Genomic DNA, 26,893 nt, shown 5'->3' on the forward strand with positions numbered 1-26,893 from the left:
TTGGAGAGAAGAAGGTTGAGAGGTGACTTAATAGAGAAATATAATCAGAGGGTTAGATAGGGTGGACAGGGAGAGCCTTTTTCCAAGTATGGTGACAGCGAGCATGAGGGGGCATAGCTTTAAATTGAGGGGCGATAGACATAGGACAGATGTCAGAGGTAGTTTCTTTACTCAGAGAGTAGTAAGGGTATGGAATGCTTTGCCTGCAATGGTAGTAGATTCGCCAACTTTAAGTACATTTAAGTCATCATTGGACAAGCATATGGACGTACATGAAATACTGTAGGTTAGATGGGCTTCAGATTGTATGACACGTCGGTGCAACATCGAGGGCCAAAGGGCCTGTACTGCACTGTAACGTTCTATGTTCTATAAAAGAGCTGCCATGTTTTATAAAAGTTCTCAGATTTATGGTGCACCATACTTGTGAGAAAGTCTAAGGGGATGTGTTCCATGGCTAGTTTACGCCAGCCTGACAGCTCCAGGGATTTTCAGAGAGCCACCCTAACAGAATATTCTTTCTTGCACAAAAGATGAGGATACTGAAAAGCCTTTTTTTGTGAGTGTCTAATGGAAATGAATTAATAAGGCCAAGAAGAGGAGATACCGGGTCCATCTCCACCTCCGTCCCAAAGACCTTCTCTATTTGGCCTACCACAGCGCTCCAGTATATCCGCAGCCTGTGGCAGGACCAGAGCCAATGAGTGAGTGTGCCCATACTCACTTTGCATTTAGGACACATTGAAGATGCTCCTGCTTTAAATTTTGAAAGGTTCTGTTGCAAATCGAGGTCTTTGTTGCATTTTCCCAGATATCCTCCCATACTTTAGAAGAAATCTCAATGTCCAACCCCCTCTCCCATACTTGCCCGAGGGACTCTCTCCCAATAGATGATAAACATTGCTAATAGAAAGTGTGCTCTCAGCACTCAGCACCCACGTTTCCATGTCAGATCTATGAGAATCAGTTAGAAGTGTGGTCTCCTTTTGTATGAAATTTCTAATTCGATAAAACATAAGAGGTCCCTATTGGGCAACCCATATTTCCGAGCCAACTGGTCAAAAGACATCAGTATATTCCCTTCAAATAAATCACCCAGGCAAGACACACCCCTAGCTGCCCAATTTTTAAACCCTGAGTCCATCATTCCTGGCTGAAAACCCAGCATACCAACTATGGGTGTAAAGAATGATGTTTTGGCAATATTGCCCTCACTCTGATGCACTGCCCTCCACGCTTTAACAGTATTAATAACTATTGGGCTATGGCAATATTCCTTATCTGTCCTCATTTTGTCCAAAAACAAAAGGTTAATACAGGGGCATCTTGCCTGAGATGCTTCGATTCAAGAGTCTAGTGCTGGAAAAGCACAGCAGGTCAGGTAGCATTCGAGAAGCAGGAGAATCAACATTTCAGGCATAAGTCCTTCACAAATGTCGATTCTCCTGCTCCTCGGATGCTGCCTGACCTGCTGTGCTTTTCCAGCACCACACTCTCAAAACTGAGCTCCAGCATCTGAAGTCCTCACTTACTCCTCCCTGAGATGCTTCGATGTCCAACCAAAGTGAGTGAGGGTACCCCTGGGCCCAATCATTCATGTTCGATAGCACAAGCTTAACTGATAGTTTTTGATATCTGGGAGGACCATCCCCCTCAGCCTGTAAGGTTAGTCAGTTTAGTCAGTTTAATTAGGGGTCGCTTGCAATACCAGATAAAGGACCTGAACCAGCCGTTCAGTGTTCTAAATAATTGCTTAGTAAAAAGCAGAGGAAGCATTCGCATTGGATACAGCAGGGAGGAGACAATGTTCATTTTAACGAGGGCTATCCGACCGAACCAAGAGATCTGAAGCGCCTGCCATCGATAAAAGTCCTGCTTCATTCTGTCGAATAAAAGGGCAAAATTGACTTTAAATAGCCAATCAAAGACGGGAGTAAGGAATATACCTACATAGAGAAAGCCCTCCTGTGACCATCCAAAGGGAAATCAAGACTCGCTCTCAGGATCAGGCATTCTACGGGGACCACGCATGGGCATGGCCTCTGATTTCATAAAGTTGGTCTTATAATCCGAAAAAACACCTAACAGATTACATTGTATCAGGTGTGGCACTGAAACTGTTGGGTTTGATAAGAAGACAAGCACATCATCCGCAGACAGTGCAATCTTATGTTACTTTGTCGCCACTTCTAGAGCGGATAAATTGGGATCCCTACATATTGCCTCTGCCGGCGGTTCAATTACCAGTGTGAAAAGCAACGGTGATAAGGGACAGCCCTGTCGACTGCCTCTATGCAGACTGAAATTGCTTGACCGCACACCATTGGTGAGCACCGCGGCAAGAGGGTCATGATCCAAAGCTTTGACCCATCTGATAAAGCCCTCACCCAAGCCAAACCGCTTTAAATTACAAAAAAGATATGGCCATTCAACACAGTCAAATGCCTTTTTCATGTCTAAAGAGATCACTAACCCCTATACCAATCTCTGTTGACATCCTTGAATCATGTTAAGTAACCTCCTGACATTATTCGATGATCTGCAACCTATTATAAACTCTCTCTAATCCTCCTTAATGATGGAGGGCAGTACAATTTCTAGCCTTGGTGCCAAAGTCTTAGATAAGATTTTGCAATTGACATTCAGGAGTGAAACGAAATGGGCCTATAGGAAGCACAATCCTCCAGGGCTTTCCATTTTTTAGAGATGGTGGGAGAGGCCAAGACTATGCAAGTCATTAAACATACTGAGCATCGGGCCTGACAATATACTTATAAATTCCTTATAGAAGTCACTGGGGAGCCAGTGCCTTTCCATTCTGGAGCTGCCTCACAGACTCCTGCAACTCTTGCTCTGACAATGGGGCATTGAGAGACTCTTGCTCAACAGTCACTCCTGGAAGGTCCAAATTCTGAAAAAAAAACTCCGTCCTAACCCACCCATCCTCACAACTTTCAGACTAGTATAGTTCAGAGTAAAATGTCTGAAATACTGCATTAATCCTTTTAGAATCATGAATTGAATTTCCAGTGTCCTCCCTGATCGAGGTAATGGCTTGGGGGGCACTCCTTTTCCTGGCAAGGTACGCTAGGTACTTGCCCGGCTTATCCCCATACTCAAACGTATGTTCCCTCTTAACTGTCTGTGTGAGCATGGAGTTCAGGGTACGCTGTGATCCTCTGTAGTTTAGCCAGCAAGGGCCTGTCAAAGTATACCGTTTCAGCTGCTTTCAGATGGGTCTTGAGCAAGCATTGCTGCTCATCCATCCGCCATCTCTTACTGGCAGAATAGGAAATAACTAACCCCCTAGCACAGGCTTTAGCAGTTTCCCAGAGAATGGATGGATTACTGGTCAAGCCTGAATTAACTTCTAAAAAAGCCCTGAACTCAGTAGAAAAGAACTCAGTAAACTTGCTATCCTTGAGGATGAACGGGTCCAGTCACCAATGCCTCAAACCTTCCACAGTATCCTTACTCTTGACCATTAAATACATTGGGGCGTGGTCAGAAATAGTGATATTGCCATTTGTACATGACACCACCGAGCCCAAATCCGCTGCGGGGGTCAAAAAAAGAATCAATCCTAGTATGGGTATAGTATTCGAGAAGAATGTGATATCCCTACCAGTAAGGTGAAGGTTCCTCCAAACATCTACCAATCCCAGTTCAACACACAAATCCCTTAATTGCTTAGATCGCGAAGAGGATATCAGGGGGCTTTGGGGCAATCTGTCTACTTTAGGATATATTAGACAATTAAAACCCTTCCCTATGATGATATACGGAGATGCAAGGTTAACAAGTCTAGAAACTGCACCTGAAAATGCGCAGGTCAGGCAGCATCCAAGGAGCAGGAGAATCGACGTTTCGGGCATGAGCCCTTCTTCAGGAATGAGGAAAGTGTGTCCAGCAGGCTAAGATAAAAGGTAGGGAGGAGGGACTTGGGGGAGGGGTGTTCCAGCAACACATTTTCAGCTCTGATCTCCAGCATCTGCAGTCCTCACTTTCTCCTAGAAAGTGCATCTGTCAAGAACTTAAGGGGGTGGGCTGGGGAACAGTAAACATTTAAGATGCCATATTCTTCTCCATGTATCAGAGCTTTAAGGGTTACAAATCTCCTGTGTGTATCTTTAATACACTCTAACAACTTCAATGGGAGATTCTTTCTAACAAGAATGGCCACCTCTCTACTCCTCATAATGAAAGATGAGAATTAAACCTGGTCATACCCATTCTGTTGCAGTTTCAAATGCTCTGCAAGATCTAGGTGTTTCTTGCAAGAAGGCAACATCCACCCTCTCCCTTTTAAGACTGGAAAGTACCTTCTTCCTCTTGACCGGTGACTCCCCTTAACGTTCCAGGTGCACCACTTGAACACATCCTTCGCCATAACCTTCTACAGCACCATTTAGACTCCAGAGAGGGAGAACTCGAACTATAGATTGCTGAGCTTCAGTGCAAGAAAATCCACAAAACCCAAAAACTACGTAAACTAAAATAACTACAGCCAATAAATCTACAAAACTTACAGAAACTATATACACCATAAACAGATACACAAAAAAAATCACCAAAGGCACTGATTAGGGTAATTTACCCTCCATTCAGAGGGGGCACCTACACATCCCAGAACCCTACTTAACCATCCCAAACACCCTCTCAATTCCTACCAGCTAGAGTTGCGCCACAGAAACTGGCAACCCGGTAGGAAAAAATACAAAAGCAAGATTAGTACTATAAACAAGTTAGTTAGAGATAAATATATCACCCATCCCTTCGTATAACTTAGCTTAGAGGTTAAAGGTAAATACTCTATACATCCTGAGCACAATTTAGCACAACTTATTACCAACAGAAAGGAGAGTCTATCAAGTCCTCTCTAAAGGAGAACAAACCCGAACAGCTCTGTCCTCTATGCCAACTTGTTCGTCCGACTTAAGTCAGCATGTCCACAAAGTACCTCGCTTTCTCTGGTGAGTCGAATAAATGTATAGATCCGTTATAATTAATCCGAAGCACTGTTGGATATCTTAGAGTACTAGATCCCAAACTCTTTCAACCTCTTCCTGATGCTGTCGTAGGTCTTCCTTTTCTGGATCACAGCCGCCGAAAAATCTTGAAAGATCATGACCCTGGAGCCCTCACACACTAAGGTCCTAGGATTTCTGCCCTGTGCTCTGGAAGCTTCCATGACTCTGTTTGTCTTTATAACATTGGAATCTTACCAAGACAGGGCGGGGGTGCTGGACCATACCAGGCTTTCGTGCCGAGGCCTGGTGGGCTCTCTCAATCTTTATCTTTCCCTTTGCAACCTCCAAACTAAGAAATTCCGGGAACCACTTCTCAAAAAACTCCACTGGTTTCTCACCTTCCGCGCCCCCCACCCCAGTACGCCAACAACACGCAGGTTCTTTCTTCTGTACTTGTTTTCGAGATCATCAACCAGATCCACCTGTGTTTCCAGGGCTTCAATCCGGCTCTTGGAGGAGTCAGTCTCTGCCTCTACCCCTGCAGCCTGGCGTTTGACTTTATCAGTCCTTTTCCCCAGATCTTGCAGCATAGCAGATACTGGAGCCAGCTTCTCCTTGATTTTTTTTTAAAAATCTGCTTCCCCAGGACCTCGCTAGATGTGGCCAGCTCCTCAACCAGGGTCTGGTGAGTAAGCAAGCCCGCTGATTCAGTGGACTAGGCCGTGGCTCCGACCCTTGGCGAGCTTCCTCCTTTCTTCGGCACTCTCCCGCAGTAAAAACAAAGGTAAGTGAGGTTTTCAGGTTCTTTAGCTCTTTTACTGCGTTTTTACGCTCAGTAACGTGGATGGGACAGGTTCTAGCTCTGTCCTGTTGATGTTGTGGCGTGGAGCCTAGCAAACGGGATCCTAACAGGATGCCACCATCTTGGATCCCCCTCCTAACATTTCTCATTCATGTACTTATCTAAATGTCTAGTATATATTGTCACTGTACCTACATCTACCATATCCTCTGGAAGTTCATTCTACATGTGAACAACTTCTGGAAAAATGTTGTCCCACATATATTTTTAAATTTTTCCCTCTCACCTTAAAAAATATAACCCTGGTCTTGAAATCCCTAACCTGAGGGAAGACACAGTCGTTCACCCTATACCCCTCATGATTTTATAAACCTCTATAAAGTCACCTCTCAACTTCCTACACACCAGTGAAATAAGACACAGCTTATCTAGCCTCTCCTTGTAACTCAAACCCTCTATTCTTTAGCCCAATGGCCCATTTAATCAAGGTCTCGTTGTACTCTGAGATAACCTTCTTCACTGTCCACCACACCAATTTTGGTGTCAGCTGCAAACTTACTAACCATACCTCCTATATTCACATCAAAATTATTTATATAAATACAGTCATAGAGATGTACAGCACGGAAACAGATCCTTTGGCCCAACTTATCCATGCCGACCAGATATTCTAAATTAATCGAGTCCCATTTGCCAGCACCTGGCCCATATCCCTCTAAGCCTTTTCTATTCATATACCTGTCCAGATGCCTTTTAAATATTGTAATTATACCAGCTCCCACCACCTCCTCTGGCAGCTCATTCCATATACGCACCATCCTTTGTGTGAAAAAGTGTCCCTTAGATCCCTTTTAAATCTTTCCCCTCTCAGCCTAAACCTATATCCTCTAGTTCTGAATTTTCCCCACCCCAGGGAAAAGACCTTGTCTATTTACCCTATCCATGCCTCTCTTGACCTTAAAAACCTCTATAAGGTCACACCTCAGCCTCCGATGCACTAGATAAAACAGCCTTAAGTAGTGGACCCAGCACTGATGCTTGCAGCATACCGCTGCACACATGCCTCCAGTCTGAAAAAAAAAACCCTCTCTGACTTTGACTATTTCTTAGACTTTTCCTTACCACTTTTCTTAAATAATGGCACCACATTAGCCACCCTCCAGTCTTCTGATACCTCATTCATGATTGTCGATGATAAAAATACTTCAGCAAGGGGCCCAGCGATCTCTTCTTTAGCTTCCCACTATTTATTTCCCCAAGCTCCCTAGCTTCCATGTCCTTGTCTACAGTAAATACTGATGCAAAATGTTAATTTGGTATTTCACCCATTTCCTGTGGTTCCACACATTGACATCCTTGTTGATCTCAAGGGACTCTATTCTCTCCTTAGTTACTCTTTTGCCCTTAATGTATTTGTAGAATCTCTTTGGTTTCTCCTTAACCCTATTTGCTGAAGCTGTCTCAAGTCCTATTTCTGCCCTCCTAATTTCCCTCTTCAGTGTCATCCTGCACCCTATAGACCTCAAGGAATTAATTTGATCCCAACCGTCCATACCTGACATATTCCTCCTCGTTTTTCTTGACCAGTACCTCAATATCTCTAGCATTCCCTACACCTACTAACCTTGCCCTATAGACTAATTGGAGCATGCTGGCCCTAATCCCTCATTATCTCAATATCGAAAGCCTCCCATTTTCCAACTGTCCTGTTACCTGTCAACAGCCTCCCCTAGTCAACTTCTGCAACTTCCTGCCCAATACCATGAAAACTGGTCTTACTCCAATTTTGAACTTTAACTTCTAGATCAGGTCTATCCTTTTCCATAACTATTTTAAACCTAATTGAATTTTGATCATTTGCCCCAAAGTGCTCCCCCACTGACATCTCAGTTACTTGCCCAGCCTTGTTTCCCAAGAGAGGGTCAAGTTTTGTTCCTGCTCTAGTAGATACATCAACATATTGGATAAGAAAATATTCTTGTACACCCTTAGCAAATTCCTCTCCATGCAAGCCCTTAACACCACAGCAGTCCCAGCTTATGTTTGGAAAGTTAAAATAACCTATGATTATTATTACTCTATTATTCCTGCAGATAGCCGAGATCTCCTTCCATATTTGCTTCTCCATGGAAGGGAGTGGAGAAGAGGTCTGAGCTATGCCTTTGGGTTTAACTAACTTCAATCTTGTTTCTCCCAATCTTGTCTTCTGCCAAGCTGACTTTAGCAGAATTCACCTAAAGAGGTGATCGGAAGCAGGTTGTCTTTTAGCCTGGGATCTCCTCCTACTCCCAGCCTGCCTTATGAACAGATTTTTGGGAGGAGGAGGAGGAGGAACAGTCTAGGGTGGGGGGTGTGTGTTCTCCCTCACTCTCAAGGTTCACTCTACATCTTTCCTTCTCCTACTCGTGTCCTCACTTTCCCTCTCAGAACACATCCCTCTCATGCATGTCCCACTTCCTTCTTTCCTTTTGTGTGCTCTTGCACTCTCTTCCTCTCTCTCATATTTATACTCTCTCCCCCTCAGAATGTCACACTCTTCCTCTCACTCTCTGCCCCAGCACTCTCACCTCTTCCCTCCACCAGAACCCTCCCAGCCTCAGCCAACGTGCGCGTACACACGCACACACAGTTTCACTCAGCCTCACCCACGCCCATAGACTCCCACCCTCCAATACTCCCCTGAGCTTGTGAGACTTGAACATTTTCCACATGGTGGACTTCCTGGTGTGCCTTCACTCCACTCTCTCACAATCCTGCTCACTGCGGAGCCTAACAGAAGCAGATGTGGGGATTGGACAGGCAGTTCTACAACAATTTTCAAATCCACTTCCTCACCAGATCCATGGGTTTTGATCCAAAGCCTCATGGACCATGTACACAGCTGTGATGGGCTGCATACACAGCCATAATCTGACACGTTATGGCCTGCGGGCTGCCTGCTTGACAAGCCCAGTTTATATGAACTCAGTACAGCTTCAAAAGAACAGTGCCGGCAAGCTACAATACAAATAGAACCAGTTCCATTTAGGAAACCTGGTTAGCATGGATGAGTTGGGCTGAAGGGTCTGCTCCTGTGCTCTGTGACGCTACAATTCTATATTACAGCTTACATGTTTTTGGTGAGTGGATCACACCAACCCAAAAGAGAATTAAATTTTCACAAGGATGACATTTTTACAAAAGGTATTTATATCTTGACATCAGTTCTCCAAGCTGATGAAATTTTAAAACAACCATACTTACTGTGTACAATCTTATAATCACACAGAATAGATTTTGATGCAGGTCATTTCTTGTTAAAGTAGAATGATATGTAGTTCTTCCTTCTGCTTCCTGAGATTGTTTTTTCCAATTTATCAAACCAAATCATACCAGTTACCACTATTGGTAGGTGAACCCTTACAGAGAATAGTAATAAATTATTTGATGATAACAGGCATCATTGTGGAAGCCTATACTGCCTACCCAATAAATTTTATTATGGAATCAGGGCCAGGAACACAAACTAATTTTACCCCCCTCACTTTCCCAAGAAATTCTGAAGCCAACTGTCGCATCCTACTGCAGCCAGCCTTCCATCCTTAAAATATATCAGCAAATCAGATAAGTATCGATGGCTGTTGCGATGGTCACTATCATAGAGTTCTGCTTTCAATTCCAGATTTTATTCATTGAAATTACCCTCCACCAGTGCCATAGTGGGATTTGATCCCACGATCATTAGTCTGACTCTCGGAGTCACTAGCCCAGTGACATGGCAGTTGGGACGACTCACCTTGCAAACGTTGTGCTGGCATTCTGTTGTGATTGGCTGGAAAACTAACTCCTGGCAGCAAATACACATGAAGATCTGCTCGGTTTTCCTCAAAAATTTCTGTGCGTGGAGGAATAACAAAAACAGTAGTTGTGAACTAACAGCGTAACATTCGAAGACAGACATATATTTTTGGGTAAATCCTGTCTTGGAAACGTACCGGGCCTTCCATAAGAGAGGCAAGTGCCTCATCCCAAAGTTTCTTATTCAAGCAGTCCTCTCTGATCAGCCATTGCTGCTGTGGTGTGAGCTGGTAAGTTTCTCCCTCTGCATCATCCTGAGAAGGCTTTGCGGTCTTTGGAGGTGGTGGCATAGTCACTGTGCCAGCGCTGGCTATATCACACAACAAAAACAATGAGACTAAGTTCTTTGTAAAACGTCAACTCCTTCCCATCTTCAGCATTCCTATGATGAGGAAGCATCCCCTCACACTCCCCGCGCAGTACTGGCTTTTGTCAAAAGCTTTGTGTAGTCTCTGTAGTGCCATGAAGAAACGCTTTCCCCCTTCCTCCAAGATCTCCACTTAATGACAGATTAGTTTTAAAAAGAGAGACAACGTTGTCCCAGTTTGTTTATCGCTGCACAGGATTTCAAATCCGACAAATGTTTTATTAAAACCTGACCCACATGACCATCATAGTGAAAGCCTGTGTGATAAAGAACAAAGAAGAACAAAGAAAATTTACAGCCCAGGGACAGGCCCTTTGGCCCGCCAAGCCTGAGCCGATCCAAACGTACTGTCTGAACCTGTCGGTCAATCCCTAAAGAACAAATGTGATGTTTACAGCTTGCCCTAGGATCATGAAGCTCAATGACTGCAGAACATACCATTTTCCTGTCGCCTCTTTTGTGTTGTTCTTCTACAATTGTTCACGATCGAGGTCCGCTCCTGTTTCTTGCCCTTTTTCTCTTTATTTGCCATGGCTTCCAGGTATCCTTCAGGATACTGTCACAGAAAATTACACAGAATTAAAATAATGGCTGAATCTTTTTATTAGTAACAGTCTACAGCAATTAAAACAGAACACACAAAGCCCCAACCTGCATTTTCAAGCCTAACTTCTTTGTCCTGTCCTTTCCTTCTGGAGTCCAAGGAGCAGGTTCTACGTCATCACGTCGCAACAGATAGCGCCAGACCAAGAAACCTGACTTTCCAATTTCAGGCCAGTATTTCACCACCTAGGTCAGGACGATAGTCTGATTAGTACATTGCATTCTTGGTACAATCTCTACATTTTCTTGTTTCAAACATTTCAGTAATTCCTCATCATATCGTCCACCAAAGTAGTGGCAAGAAACTCAACTATTCATCCAACAGCTGCTTTGAAAAAAAGCAAGCCTTTTGACTCAACAGGCTACAACTTGGCTAGTTAACTTAATTGCACATTTTTAAAAAGATACGAATGAAAACTGGCTTGTCATGTTTGTCATTACTATCAAGGTATGTTTCGGCCTGTTAATTGTACATAGTGAGCACAAACAACTGTAGAGGAAACAGAAGTGCTGCATCAATGCGTTGCCCCAGAGGGGCACATTGTAGATCAAGGAAGTTCACAGTTAACAACACAGGAGACTATTCTGCCCATCCTGTCCATGCCGATTGTGAAGTGTCTCACATCATTTTGCAGCACCACATCCAGAGATACAGGGCAGCAAGGCACCACTCTTAATGAACTTTTTAAATGAAAAAGAACGGAGGATGAAATTCGTTCATTATCTACCCCACATCACTAAGTCCTGTTCTGTTTGGATTGTTCCCAGCACAGCCAACATATTTTCAACTATTCACAGTTCTCATTGTCACTTATTCAGCATTCACTTCTTCCTCAGCTTATTATCATCAACTGCTTTGTCTGCTTCTTTTCTTCCCTCCTTCTGTTTGGGCGCTATCTCCATATGTTCATCTCACTCTTTTCCCCCACCTCTCCACCCCAGCCACCCCCCATCGTAAGCAAAACTACTACTATATCCTAGCTGCTGGAGGCCACTGGATTTGAAATGCTTTTCAATTCACAGAGCTGCCGAATCTGAATTTCTCCAGCACTTTCTGTTTTTGCCTCAGTACTTTGCTCTGTGGAATCCCAATGGAAACAATTTTCCAATTGCAAACACACCTGCCAATCTTTGCTTCTGACTGCTGAGCCAATTTTGCATTGAATCTGCCAATCTCCTGGGAACTGAAGGACTTTGACCAATCGATCATGTAGAACACCATCAAAACTTTTCTAAAATCCATGTTGACAACACCCACTGCACAGCTGTCATGCCTCAAAGTATTCAGTTAATCCAGTCAGGCATGACTTTCCCTTAACAAATTTATGTTGACTTTTCCCTGATTAATCTACAGCTTTGAAATGATTGTTGATATCGTTCTTTGAACTGCTTCCAATCATTTGCCCATAGCCAAAGTTTAGCAAACTGGTCTTTAATTATTCAGATTATCTCTCCCCACTTTTTAAACAGTTTTTACCATGTGGGCAGAACATCATTCCTCAGGTTTCACTCCTGAAGCAATGACAAATGGTGTTCAGAGACTCCATAACTTCCTCCCAAGAGGTGGTGAATTCCCAATGGTGATACATCACTGCTGGAAGCGACAATTAGGGACCAGTTAAAGGAGGCAAAGTCAGCGAGTGAGTCAGCCTCATCCAACTCAGAAGTTTTTATAATCCTTATTGGCAGGATTATAAGGGATATTTCAATGCTTTGGAGAAAGACAGCGATGAAGGGGAGAGGAGAATGACCACAGATAACTGCAACTGATACCAGCAGTATTCTTCAACATATCCATAAAGAATTAGAATCATAAAGAGTCCCAACATTGTGGATAGACCAAATGGCCTGCTTCAAGTTCAGACTGTCCCTCCAAAAAGCATCCTACCCTGACCCACCCCTTTACCCAATCCCTGTAACCCTGCATTTCCCATGGTTAATCCACCTAGACTGCACCTTTGGACTGGGAGAAACCCAGAACACCTGGAAGAAATGCAGGCATGAGGAAAATGTGCAAACTCCACACAGACAGGTGGAATCAAACCCAGGATCCTGCCACTGTGAAGCTGCAGTGCTAACCACTGAGCCACTGTGCCACCCATAGACTATGGAAATAGACTACTTCTGGCAGTGTGTATCAATATTGACATTTGGCTGAACATTTAATAGATGTGTGGATGTTTTTTCACATTTGTATATCGCAACAGTTGAAATCATTAAATCAAGGGAAGGAAATGTTTGAAAACTAAGGTCAATTACATGTCTGCTGTGTACAATGTTGACAGCCTGGCAAGGCAATGGGAAACTGCATTCATGTAGCCCCTTTTACATTGTGAAACAGGACAAGGCACTTTGTACATGCATTACTGGACAAATTCTGTCAAGAAACTGTCAGGGTAGATGGCCCAAAAGAAAGGGAGAAAGTCCTGAAGGTGGAAAATGAGGAACTGAGGTGAAGGAGATTTATGGACGGAATTTGAGAGCACTACAGTTGAAAGCACAGCAACTATTGGTAGAGTAATTAAAACTCAGAAGGGGCCAGAATTGGAGGAATGCAGATATTAGAGAACTGTCAGGTGGCAGGAGATTACTGAGATAGGGAATGGCAAAGTGCTTTGAAAACAAGGTTGAGAGTTTTAAAACTGAGGCATTGCTTGACTGCGAGCTAATGCAGATCAGAAGCACATGGGTAATGGGCGAATGAGATTTAGTGCAAGTAAGGATACAGGACATGGGAGCAGGAATGGGCCTCGCAGCTCCTCAAGTTTCCTCAGCTATTCGCGATCATGGTTGATCTGTCCGAGAGTCTGAATAGGTTTTCTCCAGGTGCTCCAGTTTCCTCCCATGGTCCAAGGATGTGCAGGTTAGGTGGATTGGCCACGGTAAATTTTCCATAGTGTACAGTGGGTAGATTGGCCAGGGTAATATGTGGGGTTATAGGGAAGAGGATGGGGGGGGCTAGGGTTGGGTGGGATACTTTTTGGAGGATTGGGGCAGACCCAATTGGCCTGCTTCCACACTCTAGGGATTCTACGATTCTATAAGCACGAACAGAAATTACTGTAGATGGGTCTCTGGTTATGACTAAAATTGGAAATAGCCAGAAGATTGCGCAGGGGTGTTGGGGCATGGTGTGGTTAACTGTGTCAAAGGTCACAATGAGTTTGAGAAGGGACCATTATCAGGGTCACGCAGGATGCAATGTATTACCTTTATGAGAACTGTTGTGAGGCTGTGGCAGGGATGAAAACTTTACTGAAGGAACACAAACAGGAAAAGTAAGGGATGTTGGAGACTAAATCGTAGAGTTCAAACTGGAATGACTCAGTGCTGCGGAGTTAACTGGCTATTTGGCAATGCAATGCAATCACATCTGTGCTGGGATTAGATCGTGAATGTGTGAGCGCCAATCAACAAGCACCTTGTAAATGCCATCATATCTGTTGCCTTCCTCTGGTGCATATTTGCTGACTTTCCGACCTTTTGAACTCCTGACAACCCGGACGGATTTCCCAGCTTTCCAATCTTTGGCTTCGGCACCAACCTCGTCATTGAGCACGGCGTCACAATTAAGAGCTAATGCCCTGAAATAAAGCACAGGAAACCGCTGCCTGAAACAAAATCTATTCAGCAGACCAAGCTGGGATGTGATAACAAAAAAATAATATTTCACTATGGCCTTCTGCAAGTTACTATTAAAATCCCCCAAAATTCTGATCTTGACCAGTGGAGTAAGCTGTACCAGTATGAATCTCTACTTACAATCCTTCAACCAGAAATGCATCAAATCTTTGATGACATGTAACAGATGGCATTAGTCAGTAGTTTCTGATCTATTGCTACACCAACAGTTCATTTTTCAGTGCACCACAGTCTAATTTTCACAGTACCTGCAATTATTTGATTGAGAAACACTCAAAAAACAAATTACAGTCTTCTGTTAAAGCTACATGCATTCTCTGAAGGTTGTAAATATTCCAGAAGAGCATGCCACTGAAAAAGGCTCACAGTCTGTATGTTCCTACTCAGAATGACCCCATGAGAAAGTCAAACCCATGGATACATGAAGTGGTAATGGTCGTACATCAGTTTGAAGTATGCTGGTTCATTGTTACAGCATTGTAACAGCATCTGTGCCTTTTAAAAAGAACTCCGCACCACTCATATTTAGCATTCCCTGTCACCCCCAACCTACCCACAAACTAATTATGTGCTTTCCACAATATTGAACACAAAAGCATTAAAGGTATAGAAGCCTATGATTATGCTACTGGGTCATCAATCCAGAGCTAGAGTTCAAATTCAAGCCTACCTAACTGTAATAGATCTCACAAGCCCTCAAAAAAAAAAGATGATGAATTGTTGTGAGATTCCAAACATCCCCAGAAAGAAAGTAACAGCCCATGACTACAGGAGTTTAGTTTCATGCATCTCTAGATTCTCAGTACTCTTTGAAGTAACTTGGCAAGCCAACTAACGTAGAGAAGTGCCCTTGATAATTAGATCGATTCCCAGGACAGGAGCGCTGTTCTAAGAGGAAGAAGAATAATCCAGAGTGGTGTATATTCTCTGCATTTTATAAATTCTTAGAGGGTTTGACAGGCTAGATACAGGAGAGATTGTTTCCACTGGCTGAGGAGGCTAGAGCAAAAGATCAAAGTGATAGGATAAAAAGTCAACCATTTTAAACTGAGGGGAACAACATTTCTTTCCTTAAATGGACTGTCACACTTTGAAACTTACTTCCTGGAAGAGGTATATTTAAGCATGAGGTCAACCAAGGGTATCAACGAATGTACAATGACAGAAGAGGAGAATGGAGTTAAAGACATTTGGCTCTAATTTTACAGAATGGTGCGATAGTTTGAGGAGGCCATAACGTTTCTATTTTGTTCTGTTTTTAACTAGGGATTAACAAATATGACTGACAGTCTCACCCACGTCCTGAGAACAAATTGAAAACAAAAACAAACTTCTCTTCAAGACCTTTACTGCCATTTCATTTATTAAATACAAAAATTTATTTTGGAATAAATATTGAAATATTGTGTCCAATTCTGGTCACCCTATTATAGAGGAGATGTGGAGGTGTTGGAGAGGCTGCAAAGGAGGTTTGCCAGGATGCTACCTAACCTGGAGGGCTTGCCTTACAAGGAGAGGTTGACTGAGCTCGGACTTTTCTTTCTGGAGAGAAGGAGGAGGAGGTGTGACCTTATCGAGGTATACAAGGTAATGACAGGCATGGATAGAGTCAATAGCCAGAGACTTTTCCCCAGGGCAGGATTGACTGCTATGAGGGGTCATAGTTTTAAGATGTTAGGAGGAAGGTATAGAGGAGACATCAGAGGTAGGTTCTTTACACCGAATAGAACTATTTGGCGCCGCCCTTTTGATGCCGATCATTTGGCCCCACTGTTTTGGCGCTCATTACTTTGGCGCTGAGCTGTTTTGGCACCAATTCAGAATAAAAAAAGTCTTGTAGAGCCCGTAAGAAATTCGTTTTTATTGCATTGTAAGGAATAAATATAATTCTTTTTTATTCATTATTTTTAACCTATTCATTATAAAAATGAATTTCTACATTTTGCTACATTTATCACATATAGATAACCATCGTGTGAAAATTTTGGTTTGTCTCTCTTGCTTAGAATGTTTTCAGCCATTTCTGGTATGGGCTCTACAAGAAAATAGAAAGAAAATTGTATTATAGCTTTCCAATGTGAAGACAGAAGGGCTTAAGTTTCATCAAGGCAGTAGATGACTATTAACAATTGTTAAATGAGAAAATAATTACAAAACGAGATTTGAATCTACAGCGGGTCATTACAGCTTTGACTATCAAATCTTGCTAGTTGAGAAAATTATATCGGGTCATTAGTCATCCTCTTTTCTTTAACCAAACAAGACTTTTTTTAAATTCTGAATTGGCGTCAAAACAACTCAGCGCCAAAGTAATGGGCGCCAAAACAGTTTAGAGCCAAAAACTGCAAGGCCAAATGATTGGCGCCAAAAGGACGGCACCAAAACATACCCTACCCCTTTACACAGAGTTGTGAGCGCATTGAATACGTTGCCAGCAGTAGTGGTGGAAGCAGAGTCATTGGGGCATTTAAGCGACTGCTGGACATGCACATGAATAGCAATGAATTGAGAGGAGCATAGCTTAGGTTATTTTATTTTGGAGTAGGATTAATCCTCAGCACAACATTGTGGGCCGAAGGGTCTTTACTGTGCTGTACTTTTTAATTTTGTATGTTCTAAGATATGCAAAAATAAGAAACAATGGCAGTCTACAGGAATTCCACCATGTCAGTTCCTTGGTCTGTGTAAATCTCTTTGCATATTACCCTTTACTTCAAAATGACTTCTGTTTCCCCCCATGCAATTTCCCATCTGCAAACTTATGGCCCTTTATAACAATCTATTTTTGTAATCCCATTCAATTTAGAAGCCTCGAGATCTCAATGCTCTTCCAGTTCTAAATATCCCTGATTTTAATCACACCACCACTGGCGGCTTGCCTGTAGCTGCTTAGGTTCTAAAACTCTGGAATCCCGCTTCCTGCCCTTTATTCTTCTCTTTTCCCATAAGCAGCTATCTAAAATCCAGCTCCTTGACTAAGCTTTTGGTCATCTTTCCTGTTAGCTCCTTAAGTGACTTGGTGTCGAATTTTGTTTGATGACATTTGTGAAGTGCCATGTTGTCATATTAGCATAGAAACACTGGCCTAAGGAGGAGGAGAATCTCTACAGTGCAGAAGCAGGCCATTCGGCCCAGTGAGTCCATGCCAGAGTAGATTCTTTGGCCCTTCAAACCCGCTCCAGTACTCAATGGGATCTTGGTTGATCTGACTGCGATCTCAACTCCACTTTACTGTCTCTTCCTCTAGTACCTCCCCGCCGACCCTCGCCTCCAAACGTTTGTGAATCTTGTATCAGGGCACCTGGATCCCTTTGTACTGTAGTATTCAGCATTCTTTCTCCATTTTTATAAATTTTCTTGCCAAACTGGACTAATTCATACTTTCCCACTTTATACTCCATGCACCCAATTATTGCCCACTCAATATGTGCCCCTTTGTAGACTGTTCCTTACAAATGTTATTGTCAATTCAAGCTATTATTGCATACTTGTTACATTACAGAACATCACCACAACAGGAACAGAGCACCACAAAGTGCTGAGTGACATGGACTCCTGAGCAATGATATGCAAATACATTATCTACTGGCAAGGAATATCCCGTAGCTGAATATCTACTCACAGGGAACATCCTGTAGCCAGACAACAAAGGCACAACTTCAACTTTAAAGTAGATGAATGCTATTTTATTTGCTTTCTAGAGAATGCAAACGAGGTTGATTCAAAAGACTTGGGTGCCCCAGCATATTACAGCAATATTGCTACTTGAAGACAATACAGTGTAACCTTCTAACCTAATTCAAAATTGATTTTAGTAGTCCTTTTGCTTATTCAATAATTTGAATTGTGTAACATAAATAACAAGCAAATGGAAACTTTGTGATAAAAATTGAATTACTTAATTTAAATTAGGCACCTTATAATTAAGAAAACTGGATTGTACCTTCAAGCAAATAATTCAAAATATTGCTCCTTAAGGACCCCACTACTCAAACGCCTAATCAGAAATGTCAGCTGATTTCCGACATGTTCAATTATTCAGACAATCAATTAATTAGCAATATTGTTCTCTAATTCGTCGTAGCTTAAAGTCTCTTGCTCAGTGGTGAGTCAAAGGCTTCTGCAAATGAACAGGCACAATTATATTTACGTGCAGATCACATTACCGTCTCAAGGATGTCAATGATCCATCACACAGAATCTTTCACAAGCACTTGCTGACTTGGAAATAGTATATTCTCCTTAAAAAAAACTTCATTTGTTTCTCCTTTTACAAAAGGAATTCTTTATTTCTAACACAGAATCCCAGTTAATAGTTAAAGAACCAAGTGTCACCTTGGCTCAGGAGTGATACACTTCCCTATGAGTCAGCGGTTGTGTGTTGAAGTTTCTTTCTTAGATAAAACAATACGCTGGATGTTGGCCTCCTTAGGTGCTATAAGGCATTTCCTTGCTGTCCTGAAAAAGTTATTTATTCCTCAGCCAACTACAAAAACAGATGAACTAGGTACACAGCTGTCTACTCTTTTGCAAAACCTTGCTTAGTACATAATGGTGCTGTGGTTGTTTACATAACAAAAGTCTCTTAATTTAAAAAAATAATTAATTGACCATACAGCTATTTGGGAAAGGATAAGGAAGTGAATTGGACCACAAATGTTAGGTTTCTTAGTTCTTTTCAAGTTATTTTCATGTAAGTGTAAACACTAGCTTTTTTTTTTTAAGCATTTTGGCAGTATTTCTATTAAATATGTCTCATAACAGGCAGTTCTGAAATATGTCATTAAAAGGGAGAAGAAAACACCAACACAGAAATCACCAAGTTTACTGCATACTTACCTGTTCATGTTGGTAAGAGTCTGATCATAGGACTGTTCTCCAATTCGTTTGTTTCCAGAAAGATCGCGACCACCACTTCCAGTGTATGTGAATTCATTACCTCTATCCTGTTAAGTTTAAAATAACTCATCAGCTATAACAGCTCCACTTAGTATTCAGTTTAATTCAACATGGTTGTCAAATTACAGCTGAGTTAGCAATTACTATTTGACATTGTAGGAAGGAAGAGATTTAGGTTGATAATGGTAAATAGGGTGGTCAGCAGGACTTTCAACTGGGAAGTTGGGAAGGGGGGGGGGGGTTGGGAGAGAGATACTCCAAGAAGTATAATGACCAATGGAAAGCAAAGCCGTGGCTTAACTTCTGTTGGGGGTGGCTTCAGCTGCGTGAAATAATATCAAAAATATGAAAAGAAAGGAGAACTCAGGAGAGATTATTAAAGTCTCCATCACACAATATATGACAGTGTGCTTGGAAAGGGTTAGGAACAAACTTCAAACACACTGGATAAATGAATGACAATGAGAGGAGGGATGGTCAATACAGGACTGAAGGTGTTGTATCTGAATGTACGCAGTATATAAAATAAGCTAAATGAGCTTGTGGCACAGATTGCAAATGGCAGGAATGAGGTGGTGGGCATCACAGAGACGTGGCTGTAAAGGGATCAGGACTGGGAGCTAATTATCCAAGGATATACATCAAAAAGACAAGCAGGTGGGGTTGCCTTGTTAGTAAGAAATGAACTTAAACCAATAGCAATAAACAAAGTAGGGTCAGGTGATGTAGAATCTGTGTGGGTAGAGGCCTCGAAACAGTAGTCAGGATTTGGGGCACAAGATACACCGAGATAGAGGTGGTGTGTAAGAGAGGTAAGGTTACAGTGATCATGGGAGATTTCAATTTGCAGGTTGACTGGGAAAAGCAGGTTGGTAATGGATCACAAGAAAGTGAAACTGTGGACTGTCTATGAAATAGCTTTTTGGAGCAGCTTGCGGTAGAGCTCACTAATGTACAGGCAATTCTGGATTTGGTGTTGTGCAATGAGGCAGACTTGATAAGGGAGCTTAAGGTGAAGGAACCCTTAGGAGGTAGTGACTATGGTATGATAGAATTTACTCTGTAATTTGAGAAGGAGAAGGTGAAATCAGACCAGAATTGACTGGGAGAGGAGCCTAGCAGGAAAGACAGTGGAACAGCAATGGAAGGGATTTCTGGGAGTAATTCAGGAGACACAGGAAAAAGCACACTCGGCACAGCATAAAAGCAAAAGTGAAAACATATAATGTGGTGAAGGACAGCAGGAAACCAGAGGAGTAGGAAGCCTACAAAGACCAACAGAGGACAACAAAGCAAGAAATAAGAAGAGAGAAGATTAAATATGAGCGTGAGCTAGCCAGTAATATTAGAAAAGATTGCAAGAGTTTCTTTAGATATATAAAAGGACAAAAGAGAGGCAAAAGTAGATATTGGGCTGCTGGAAAATGATGCTGGAGAAGTAGTTAAGTGAAACAAAGAAATGGATGAGGAACTGAATAAGTACTTTGCATCAGCCTTCACAGTGGAAGACATGAGTAATATCCCAAAACTTCAAGAAAGTCAGGGTGCAGAGAAGGCCATCACCAAGGAGAAGGTGCTAGAAAACTGAAAGGTCTGAAAACGGATAAAACACCTGGACCAGATGGTTTACACCCCAGAGGATCTGAAGGAGATAGCTGAAGAGATAGAGGAGGCTTTAGTAGTGATCTATCAGGAAATTACTGGAGTCAGGAAGGATCCCAGAGGATTGGGAAATTGCTACGGTGATCCTGCATTTAAGAAGGGAATAAGGCAAAAGACGGGAAATTATAGGCTAATTAGCCTAAGTCAGTCGTTAATAAGATTTAGAATCTATTGTGAAGGATGAGATTTTGAATACTTTGACGTGCATGGTAAAATAGGCCAAAGACAGCGTGGTTTCATCAAAGGGAAGTCATGCCTGACAAATGTGTTAGAATTCTTTGATGAGATAATGAGCATTAGACAAAGGAGAGCCAAGTGGATGTTAACCATCTGGACTTCCAGGATACCTTTGATAAGGTGCTGCACATGAGGCTACTGAGTGAGATAAGGGCTCATCACGTTAGAGACAAGGTGCTAGCATGGATAGAAGCTTGGCTGTCTGGCAGAAAGCACAGAGTGGGGATAAAAGGGTCTTCTGTCAGGATGGAAGTCGTTGACTAGTGGTGTTCCACAAGGGTCAGTGTTGGGACCACAACTTTTCACTTCATACATTAATGATCGAGATGAAGGGACTGAGGGCATTCTGGGTAAGTTTGCAGATGATACAAAGATAGGTGGAGGGGCAGGTAGTATTGAGGAGGCAGACAGGCTGCAGAAAGATTTAGATGGATGAGGAGAGAGGGCAAAGAAGTAGCAGGTGAAATACAACGTAGGAAAGTATGAGTTCATGCACTTTGGTCGGAAGAATACAGGCACGACTATTTGCTAAATGAGGAGAAAATTCAGAAATCTGAAGTGCGAGACTGAGGAGTCCTAGTCCAGGTTTCTCTTATGGTAAAATTGCAGGATGAGTCGTTGGTTAGGAAGGCAAATTCAATGTTGTCATTCATCTTGAGAGGAGTAGAATATAAAAGGATGTACTTCTGAGGCTTTCTAAAGCTCTGGTCAGACACATTTAGAGAATTGAGAGCAATTTTGGGCCCAATACCTCAGGAAGGCCCTGGAGTGGGTTTAGAGGAGGTTCACGAGAATGATCCCAGGAATGAAAGGCTTAACATGTGAGAAACGTTTGAGGACTCTGGGACTATACTCAATGGAGTTTAGATGGATGAGGGGTGATCTGACTGAAACTTATACTGAACGGCCTTGGCAGAGTGGACGTTGGGAAGATGTTTCCATTTGCAGAAGAGATGAGGTCCCAAGGGCAGAGCCTTAGAGTAAAGGGAAGGTCCTTTAGAACAGAGATAAGGAGAAACCTCTTTAGCCAGAGAGTGGTGAATCTGTGGAATTCATTGCCACAGAAGGCTGTGGAGGCCAGGTCATTTGAGTATAATTAAGACAGAGATAGATAAGCTTTTCATTGCCAAGGGGATCAAAGGTTACAGGGAGAAAGTGGGAAAATTGGGTTGAAAAACCTATCAGTCACAATTGAGTGGCAGAGCAGACTCAATGGGTCAAATGTCCTAATTTCTGCTCCTATGTCTTCTGGTCTATGGTCTTATGGAATCGATAACACTCATTTCAACATTATTAGGATCTTTGCATGCATGTACGCAGTCTCTCAAACAAAATCATAATCGTTCCACAATAAATATTTGGGGGTCATACTAAGAGAGCAGTAGTGTGTCTGAGAATGAGAGCAAAAACCCTATGTGTGACTGAGAATGAGAGTGTGCAAGTAGAAGTGGGGATATTTAAGTGAAATTGTGAACAGACAGCAGCTGAGTGAGATGAACAGTACACCTATGAGGGAGGGTGAGTCTGAGAGAAAGAGTATTCGTATCTAAGTGACAGACTGTGTAATATGAATGAGTGAAAATCTATGAATGAGTGTCAGTGAATAAGTGAGCGAAAGCTGCATCTGTGAGAGAGTGCATGAGTGAGAGAGAGTATTTGAGAAAATGTGCGTTACAGAGAGCACGTGCGATAAACAACATGCAGGTGAGACATAGTACGAAAGGGAGAGAGGGTGCTTGTGAAACAACATGTGAGAGACCGAGTATGTGACGCAATGAGGTTTGAGAGTGTGTTGTGGAAGAGAGTATGTCAAAGAGACAGAGAACACTCTCTTAACTACTCAGATAATTGTTGTGCATCAATGCCCATGGATTCTTTTCAACAAATGCTACACGATTAATTACATATAGTTTCTTTTTTTAGCTACATACCACTTCATCCTCAAAGCCACCAGCTAGCACCAGAGAGTAGGCTCCATCATTACTTCGTCCATGAATCCCTCCAACATGTGGCCTGTGAACACCTGCTTCACTCACCTTGCAGCAATAAAGCATTCAGATTTTAAACAATTAAGAAAGGTCACATTGTCGAGTTATCCATAGATAGATGAGCAGTAATTATCTTGAATTAGTCGTTTCACATTAACAGAACTATAAATAGAAACAAAATCAGTAATATGATCTCAAAAAGGTCTCTCATTTATAGCATGAAGTTTAATTTTAAACAATAACTAATCAGTCCATAAGATAGATCACATTCTGAATATTCTTGAATCATGCAAATTGTTCACATATTAAAACACGGAATGGGTTATATGGAAGACTACATCTTGTTGGTTAGGCAACCTGTAACTCTGAAACTGTGCCTAGCGGCAGCTATAATACATAGAACATTACAGCACATTACAGGCCCTTCGGCCCTCGATGTTGTGTCGACCTGTGAAATCAATCTGAAGCCCATCTAACCAAACTATTCCATTTTTATTCATATGTTTATCCAAAGACCATTTAAATGCCCTTAAAGTTGGCAAGTCTACTACTGTTGCTGGCAGGGCATTCCACTTCCCTACTACGTTCTGAGTAAAGAAACTACCTCTGACACCTGTCCTATATCTATCACCTCTCATTTTAAAGCTACGTCCCCTCGTGCTGGCCATCACTATCCAAGGAAAAAGGGTCTCACTGTCCACCCTATCTAATCCTCTGATCATCCATTAAGTTACCTCTCACCACCTTCTCTCCAATGGAAACAGCCTCAAGTCCCTCAGCCTTTCCTCATAAGACCTTCCCTCCATACCAGACAATATCCTAGTAAATCTCCTCTGAACCTTTTCCAAAGCTTTCACATCCTTCCTATAATGTGGTGACCAGAACTGCATGCAATACGCCAAGTGCTGTCAAAGTTTTGTACAGCTGCAGCTGTTCAATCCCTCGAACAATAAAAGCTAACACACCATAAGCCTGCTTAACAACACTATCAACCTGGGTAGCAGCTTTCAGGGATCTATGCACATGGACACCAAGATCTCTCTGCTCATCTACACTATTAAGAATCTTAGCATTAGCTCAGTACTCAGTACTCCTTCCAAAGTGAATCACCTCACACTTTTTCACATTAAACTCCATTTGCCACCTCTCAGCCCAGTTTCTATGTCCCTCTGTAACCTGAAATATCCTTCAGCACTATCCACAACTCTACCAATCTTACTGTCATCCGCAAATTTACTCACCCATCCTTCTATGCACTCATCCAAGTCATTTATAAAATTGACAAACAGCACTGACCCCAAAACAGATCCTTGCGGTATACCACGAGTAACTGAACTCCAGGATGAACATCTCCCATCAATGACAGCCAATGTCTGGTCCAAACCACAAAATCACCCTCAATCCCATGCCTTCTATGCAACAGTTAATATGATGCTCAACCTCTTACATACCAAGATGCCAGGTGCAAAAGGTGATGCAAATACTTCTTCACCAAAACAACATATTTGAAGCATACTTTCCACATAACCTTAAGGTAATTTAGAACTAAAGTAGATTACCTATATAAGAGTTGCCTTCCTTGTAAAATATGTTTCCTTAAAACTTTCCAGAAGTGTAGTTTACCTTAGGAGAAAGTGAGGACTGCAAATGCAGGAGAGTCAGAGTCAAAATGTGTGGCGCTGGAAAAGCAGGATAGGTAGTACCCGAGGGGCTGGAGTGTCAACGTTTCAGGCATAAACCTTTCATCAACAGGGGGAAGGGGACTGAGAAATAAATATGGAGCTGAGTGGGGGTGGGGAGGGTAGGTGATAGAAGGATGCAGGTCGGAGGTGATTGTCATAGGTCAGTGGGGAGGGTAGAATGGATAAGAGGGAAAGAAGATCAACAGGTAGGACAGGTCAAGAGGGTCATGCCGAGTTGTAAGATTGGATCTGGGATGAGGTAGGGGTTGGGGAGTATGGAAACTGGTGAAGTCAGTGTTGATGCCGTGTGGTTGGAGGGTTCCAAGGTGGAAGATAAAGCATTCTTCTTTCAGGGTGGCTTTGATTTGGCGGTGGAGGTGGCCCAGGATTTACATTTTCCTGGGGGAGTACATGGGAAAGTTGAAGTGGTTGGCCATGGGATGGTGGGGTTGTTTGGTGCGTGTGGATCAGAGATGTTCCCTGAATCACTCCACTTAGTCGCTTTGATGCAGAGGATACCACATTGTGAGCAACGGACACAAAAAATGAGGTGGGAGGATGTGCAGGAAAATCTCTACCAGAGTTGAAGTGATGCTTTACGGCCTTGGACAGAGGTGTGAGGGGGAGATGTGGGCGCTGGTTTTGGACCTTATCCGCTGTCAGGGGAAGATGCCAAGTAGAGCGTATGGGTTGGTGGGGAGCGTGTACCTAATGAGGGAGCCACAGAGGGAATGATCTCTGCGTAACACAGATAGGTGTGGACAGGTTTTGGCAAAACCAAATGATAAGCTCATGTGAATTACCACAACATTGCAGCCTGGCAGTGATAGGGTGATTTAGGATCTAAATCTATGCTGATAATAACATTCTGGAACCTGTGGCAGTGAATCCTTTCAAGAGGCAGAGAGAGAGAGACAGAGAAGGGGGAGGGAGAGAGAGAGAAAGAGAGAGAGAGAAAGTAGACAAGGGCAGCAATCGGAATTCATGGAGCTTTCTAAATGGCCTTTCATTTGAGACCACCTAAAAGGTGCTGCTGGCAAGGCCAGCATTTATTCCTCACCCCTAAGTGCCTTTGAGAAAGCAATGGTGAGTTGCCTTTTTTCCTCATAAGACAACCTTCTATATCCACAATCAACCTAGCAAACCTTCTCTGGTCCGGCTCGTGTGCCAGTATATTTTTTCATTAGATAACAGGGTCAAAACTGTTCACAATATTCCACATGTCGTCTAGCTGGTTCCTTGCACAGTTTTAGAAAGACTTCCATACTACTTTACGCTATTCCCATTGAAATAAAAGGCTAACATTACATTTGCCTTTCGTATTACTCACAGAACGTGTATTACCTTTTCATGATTTATGCATGAAGACCCCCAAATGTTGGTTGTGCCGTTTTTTGTGGACTTTCTCCATTTAGATACTATTCGGCTGCTCTATTTTTCCTGCCAGCATATATAACTCCTATTTCCATATGACCATAAGATCATAGGAGCAGAAATTAGGCCATTCATTCATGGCTGTTAAGTTTCTCAATCCCATTCTTCCACTTTCTCCCTATAACTCTTGATTCTCAAGAACCTATCTATCTCAGTCTCAAATATAGTCAAATATATACACGAGTATTTGGAAGAACTACAAACCTGCATATACAGAAAACCGACAAACACTGACCAAATAATCAACTACACCAGCAACCATCTCAACACACACAAACGAAGCTGTATCAGTACACTATTCCAACGAGCCACATCACACTGCAGCACAGACGAACTTCGAAAAACAGAGGAGAATCACCTGTATGACGTATTCAAGAAGAACAGATACTCAAAAAACACAGTGTGCAGATTCCTCAAGAACAAACCACGACAAGCAGACAAAACACAGCCAGAAACCCTAACCACCTCACCATATATCAAAGAAGTTTCAGAAATGACAGCCAGACTACTGAGACCCCTTGGAATCCTAGTAGCACACAAACCCACCAACACTCTCAAACAAAAACTAACAAACTTAAAAGACCCAGTACAGCCCATGGACAAAACCAACGTCATCTATAAAATTCCATGCAAGGACTGCCACAGATGCTACGTAGGACAAACAGTAAGAAAGTTAGCCACTAGGATACATGAACACCAGCTAGCCACAAAAAGACACGACCTTCTCTCCCTCGTATCCCTACACACGGATGAAAAAAACCCACCATTTC

General features: G+C 42.5%; 1 protein-coding gene across 2 annotated transcripts in view; it reads right to left on the reverse strand.

Moving 5' to 3' along the window:
* Window positions 1–26,893, reverse strand: part of LOC122562310 (E3 ubiquitin-protein ligase UHRF1-like) — a 179,955-nt gene that overhangs the window by 3,905 nt on the left and 149,157 nt on the right. For both annotated transcript variants that reach the window (XM_043715177.1, XM_043715167.1), the window contains 7 exons: window positions 22,951–23,055; window positions 19,061–19,167; window positions 14,001–14,163; window positions 10,628–10,765; window positions 10,415–10,532; window positions 9,747–9,919; window positions 9,548–9,646 (listed from right to left, as the gene is read on the reverse strand). In XM_043715177.1, coding sequence (XP_043571112.1) covers window positions 9,548–9,646; window positions 9,747–9,919; window positions 10,415–10,532; window positions 10,628–10,765; window positions 14,001–14,163; window positions 19,061–19,167; window positions 22,951–23,055 — 903 coding nt within the window. The remainder of the gene's footprint in view (window positions 1–9,547; window positions 9,647–9,746; window positions 9,920–10,414; window positions 10,533–10,627; window positions 10,766–14,000; window positions 14,164–19,060; window positions 19,168–22,950; window positions 23,056–26,893) is intronic.

This window comes from Chiloscyllium plagiosum, chromosome 2 (assembly GCF_004010195.1).
Source record: "Chiloscyllium plagiosum isolate BGI_BamShark_2017 chromosome 2, ASM401019v2, whole genome shotgun sequence".
Taxonomy (NCBI): domain Eukaryota; kingdom Metazoa; phylum Chordata; class Chondrichthyes; order Orectolobiformes; family Hemiscylliidae; genus Chiloscyllium; species Chiloscyllium plagiosum.